Source organism: Ambystoma mexicanum, chromosome 5p (genome assembly GCF_040938575.1).
Source record: "Ambystoma mexicanum isolate Mex_15411 chromosome 5p, UKY_AmexF1_1, whole genome shotgun sequence".
Classification (NCBI taxonomy): Eukaryota; Metazoa; Chordata; class Amphibia; order Caudata; family Ambystomatidae; genus Ambystoma; species Ambystoma mexicanum.
In genome coordinates, this window is record NC_090930.1 from 253,675,689 (window position 1) to 253,681,688 (window position 6,000).

The 6,000-nt window shown below is 40.7% G+C and overlaps 1 protein-coding gene across 1 annotated transcript in view; it reads left to right on the plus strand.

Annotated features, from left to right (window-relative positions):
• LOC138480882 (uncharacterized) overlaps window positions 1–5,390 on the plus strand; it is a 356,687-nt gene extending 351,297 nt beyond the window's left edge. The window contains exon 3 of the mRNA XM_069612672.1: window positions 2,132–5,390. Coding sequence (XP_069468773.1) covers window positions 2,132–2,162 — 31 coding nt within the window. The 3' untranslated portion in view covers window positions 2,163–5,390. The remainder of the gene's footprint in view (window positions 1–2,131) is intronic.
• Window positions 5,391–6,000: the final 610 nt, after the last annotated feature.

Consider the following 6,000-nt stretch of genomic DNA (forward strand, 5'->3'; position numbering starts at 1 on the left):
CTGTAATGTTCGGAGGCGAAGGTTCGTCTTTTTTGATGTATGCTTTTGAAGGGTTGGCATTCCTGAATAATGAGGAAGGGGAATGAGCCATGCTTAGGAGAATGAGTAACATCTGTGCTGAGAGCCTAAAGAGTTTTTTTTTCTTTCTTTTGGCAACTGTAAAATTCCATGTGCTAATGGTGGCAAATTCTGTTTAAAGGAAACACACTAAAATGGTTATATTGCATTTTAGGCTGTGCCATGCTTTTATTGGGTGAGAGACTCACTTAAAAGGAAAGTGAGTGAATGTTATTTGGATTTTCGATTTTTGTGTACTGATTTGAAATTGCAGAACCAGCTTGCAATGGTTGGGGGGAAAAACAATTTATATTTTTCTAAATTGCCCCTGGAGTATTTTTGACTGTCCCCATGCTATGCCATGGATTTGTGCTGTTGCCTCATTAGTGATGTATGCTTTGGAAATAGTGACCTGTTGACTGTGATACATGGGGAAAAATGTTGTTGACACATTAAACAGCCCACAAGCAATAGAGTGTGGGTTGTTCTTGCAGAAAAAAAAACGTGCAGGGAGCTGCACTAAATATGGCATTTTTATTTTTTAAATGCACTGAACTGAGTGGTTATAGTTTGGCAATGGTACAACAGAATGAAACATCTGTGTGTGATAAGATAGCACAAAGATTTAATGGGTTGTGAGTTCTCTTGAAAGATCGCACATTACAAGAAAAAAAAAGACGCTTTGACATTTTGCAAAATTACATGGAGTAGAAAAATGACAAGAAAAGTGCCGCTTTTGAAAACAAGAGTCTTGCTGTGTGTGCAGAGCTTGTGCCTTGAAGCTGTCTTGGGCGAGGTGCGTGAAGGCAAACAAAAGCAGAAACAGTACAAGAAAGAGGTAATCTGGATGAATTGTCTGAAACGAGTGAAGCCGCCACAGTATAAGAGTTATAGGCAAAAGAGATAAGCTGCGTGCTAATGGCGCTGCCAGGTGCACACGAAAGATAAACATGCCTGCATTCCTGAGGAAGGGGGAGCAAAAAACAGAGAGCTGTTCAAAAAGTAAAGAATTTGCCTAGTAAACTGTGGTACGGAGCAAAGGCTTCATGCAGGATGGCAGACGGGCACATCACATCTGAACATTTACCTATGCATCTGTGAATGGGCCAAGAAAAGACAGCTGCCCATTCCAACAGATATTACTGTGCAAACCGCATTCCCATGTGATGTGATGTGAAGTGAAGTAAAGCGCTATTGCTGTGCAAGCTGCATTCCAATGCTCCATGTGATGTGAACTGAAGTAAAGCGCTGTGCACTGGAGAAGAAACCTCTAGGCGCTTTGAGAAGAGAAAATACACATCTGGCAAACTGCAAGCTACATTGCCAGGGGATGGAGTAACTGACAAAGACATTATGGCCTTCCAGATGGAAGCAAAACTGACAAAAGTGCTTAGCCGTTTTGCAAGAGACAACATGCAGAGCGGGGCTTTGAAGTAAAACATGAACACTGCACATTAGCCATGATCCAGAAGCCACACGGCTTAGTGCAAGAATGAATGATTTGTTGAAGCAACAAAAGAAACTGACTCAGACTATCGCACTCAAAGGAGTGGTTCAAAAACAGCAAACGCCCTTTGAAAAAAAAATGACAAGTGAAAAAACCAGAGGCTTGAAAAGACACTGCTAAGAAAAGAAAGATAAATACTGAAAGACTTTACCCTTGAAAAATGGAGTGATGCCAGCAGGGCAACCTAAACCAAGATCATGGGACACTGGAAGCAAGTTGGCGCCTGGCATTGGTGATCGCTTTGGTGAAAAAGAAAAGCATTGTGCGACCTGGGTACTTACTATATGGCTTTGTAAAAGCACAGATCAGTCTGAGGTACCATTGACCAGCTATGATTGCATTGCACAAATGAGTTTGTGATTAGGCAGTTACACCCCGTATGGTTGAGTGTAAATAAGCCCCCAGAAACATGCAGAAAGGTGATAAATAATTGCAGTAGCAATGACAAAGTGTGTAGTTACCTGATGAGACTTTTTGAAGATGGGGGTGGTATTATGGGAAGGGGTGGATAACGCTGATATTGAAGTTTTGATGACATCCTAACATTTCTGTTTGTATTTTGCCTAGGCAAAGCACGACAAGACATTTCATAATATAGGAAGATAATATGCAGTTTGTGGGTGACACTGATCAAAGAAGGGTCAGACGCATTCTCAGAGAAAGCGAGCCACTGCGACATGCTATTTCAACTTTAACGTGCCCTGCACCGCACTCAATGCTGTAACCTGCGAATAGTGTTCAACAGAGTAATAACTTTTACTGAATTGGCACGATGCAGACTTGGCTAATTATCAAGTATTTGATGCTACACATTTAAATGACATGTTTTGCCCTTTCTTGTTTAAAGGACTATGGACAATGAATTGTGGACTGTAACATCAGGCACCACATACAGCTGTGTGACACAGCAATTGAATGCTAACACATTGAAAAATGGTTTTTAAATGCACTGTTGAGATGAATCTGAAAAAACCAAATGGTTTTCCTCTTCCAACTGAATGGCTTTAACCAGAGATGTTTTGTTTTTTGAAAAAAAAATATTCTACATTGCACGTAGGCAGGAGAATGATTTATGAACTGTTGGGGCAGCAGAATTATGCAAGCAGGAGCGTAATTTATTTTGAGATAAGATGGGTGCGCACATCAAAGTCACCTGTGCGTAGGTTAAGATTCTTAATTGAAGTAATGCTGCCAAGTGTATGAGCTATAATTTGAAATGGTAATCTTTGAAACACTGGATACTTTTACAGCCAGCTTAAGGCAGGTAAATGAAACCATGACTGACTTGATGTTTGATTTTATGACACAGAGTGTGACACGGTTTTTTGTTAAACCAACCAGTTTCATGTTTTTGTGGGGACAGCTGTCTCCAGCACACTAATGCAAAGAGTCACCTTTTGATTGTAAACATTTGGAATAATTCTTTGGAAAAGCGCTGCAAATGAGTATCCACATGGAATTGCTAGAGTACTGGCCTGGCACATTGTCAGGCATCTTTTGTCACTGAATGGATACCATTTGTTTAATTTGTCTAATGTGATGTTTTTCTGACCAAGAACTGCAGCGAGTGTTCTCGCCAAGATTTAATGAACTATAACTTGACTAAATGAATTTTTTCCATGGTGTGATGAAACAGCCACTGCCGGATAGTAGTATGGTGTTTGTGGCTAAAGTTAATATTGTATATGGTAGATATCCCACTTGAAGAAGGGTATTCTCCAAGTCACAGAAGGTAGACACTGTGAACCTGTTAGATTTTCCAGTAGTAAGACAACATGTAAATTGTAGACTGGTAATGCACACCTTCATTATTACAGTGCTACACTTAGACATAGATTTATCATGAGGCAATGTTTCCTTAATACTACCAAGCTGCTACAAATGGAGTCCATTTCTATGGCCCATCACTAGAGTGCGCGTAGCTAGGGAGCTAGATTCATTAATAACAGGAGCTTTATATGCTTGTGACATAGAAACTGTGCACTATAAGCTAGCCACTATGGGTTCTGATGCCAGCTCTGCTATAGAACTTCTGGCCTAGTGGGGCCCATTGATATGCCCAGCACTGCTACAAGTATTGACAGCCAATTGAAGATAACAGTATTTTAGACATGGAGACATTTTTGTCTGCCATAGGGCAGGTCAACAAGACTGCTAAATACACACAATGCATTGTATGGCAAACATTGTTAAATCAGCAGGTGTTGGCTTTTTACTGGGTGGGGGCGACCATCCTCCACACACTGGCACGCAGAGCTACAGTTACCAGCATACATATGGATTGAATTGCTTGCTTTTGATTGCATGAATAACACATGCCATGCTTTGATGTAAATTAGTAGAATTGTTTTTATTTAGACAACCTGGTGCCCATGGGTTCACCTTGTTCACGAAATTAGATGGTTTCTGGTTGGGTTCCACCTACCTGGGGGAAGTGTCTAGTCACACAGCCCATAGTCACGCTTGAATGCCCTGGGATCAGGGGGAGGGTAGGCCCTTAGGGTGAAAGGCTGCCAGGTTTTAGAATTGGTAACCATACATAAATGCAATAGTGCATTGTAGATTAGACTACACTGGATTGCCTTGACATTTTAACTGCATGCTGCTTTTTAACTGACAATCAGTTATACAAAATTGATTTAGGTATTTTTGTGTAGGCCAGGTTTTGGCTAGAGTAAATGTCCATGTTCACTTGGCGTAGGTATTTTTGTGTAGGCCAGGTTCTGGCAAGGGTATATGTCACTGTTCACTTTGTGTACATTTTTGTTTAGGTAGTGTTTTACCTTGCATGCCACGCTAACTAACCGCTAGAAGATAGTTTGCTTAAACCTCTTGCAAAGCCCCTAGGTCTTTATCACTGCACTAAATACTATGTTGATAGGTATTAGTCAGCATTTGTCGCACAAACGTTGAATAGGGGTGGAATGTAGTGATACACGAAATTGCAACCTTGCCAATCAGGGCTTTAGATGACAGCATTAGCCGCTGAAAGCCAATAGTGTATTCAAAGTATGTGCTAAAAATGCTGACAGTAGTCTGTTGTAGCACTTCCATTATGCAGTAGTGAGCTACAAGGAATATGATAGACAGGCAGGGAGGGCCCCCAGCTATGTAGCTAATAGGTTTTTGGAGTGTTTGGAACATCATGGCACCTATATAGCGCTTAGATAGCCAGTCTTAAGCGCTATAAACACTAAGCTATGAGTGCATGCCTTTTAGAGCTTGCAGATGGGGTTAATACATCCCTGCTTCCCTTAGAATATTCAGCCTCACTAACGTTGGCCCTGGCTCCAAGCTAATCTTCCTTTTCTCTGGGAAGGTACTGATAAGACATTCCTCAGCCAGCGCAGATGGGAACAAGGGAGGGGGTAGGAGCGAGCAGGGAGCATCTCAGAGAGAGCTGGGTTTTTTCCATGAGCCAGTTGCACAGGGAAAGTTCTGGAACTGTGCGTCATGGTGACTGACAGCAAGAAGTTATAAAATATCCATGCACACATGGATCAGGGGGAGATCGCCTGTGGACTTGATTCGTGCAGAAACAGGTGCCCGGCATTGGCTCATACGGTGTCCTTCAGCATTGTCCTCTGAGCGGGGCTTGTTTACAGCTAGCTTATGAGGGCCCAAGGTCTCCCCAGTGCTGATTAAAGGGACGTAAGACTGTGTTTCTCTATGTTTCTCTATATTTCTCTATGTTTCTCTATGTTTATCTAAGTTCCATGTTTCACTATATTTTGCATTGCTCTAAGTGTTATGCTTTGTAATATTCTGTAACTTGAATCCCAAATGTATATGAAATTCACTGCTTAGAATAAATATGCTAATAACACTTTGAGGGTGTCATTTGTCACTTGCATGAGATCACTGCTCAGCACAATAGAACCTGTATTTTGGGCTGAATTGGGTATTTTTGCTCTCAAAGGGCTGGCCCCGAGGAAGATTTTGCCCAATATCAAGACAGTGGTTTCTCCAAAACATGGGTTACCAGCAAATTTAACAAATGCCTTATTAATATTCCTTCAACCCAAATTTAGTTACTAAACTATAGCACAATTAACAGTTAGAATATGCCAGCATGTATCTAGCTACATCCATAATACTACAATAGTACTTTTGAATTTCAATCTAGTTAGAATGCACCAACAAGTATCTATCTACTTGAAAAATACCCTTCATTCCAAAACACTTGAAAAACGCCATCTAAATTCTTATACGATAAAACATCTTCTAACCTCTAATGTAGTTAGAATACCCCACCAGGTATCTAACTACTTCAAGCTTTCCCTTAATCACAACATACTTCAAACAAACATACTATCACACTTACACTCCAATAACTGTAATCAGTTTTCTTTTAATCCAGTACAGATTTTTTTCCCAGTGACTCAATGATTTTTTAATTTTATAACAACAGAAGTGTGTCATACACTAAAGTTGTA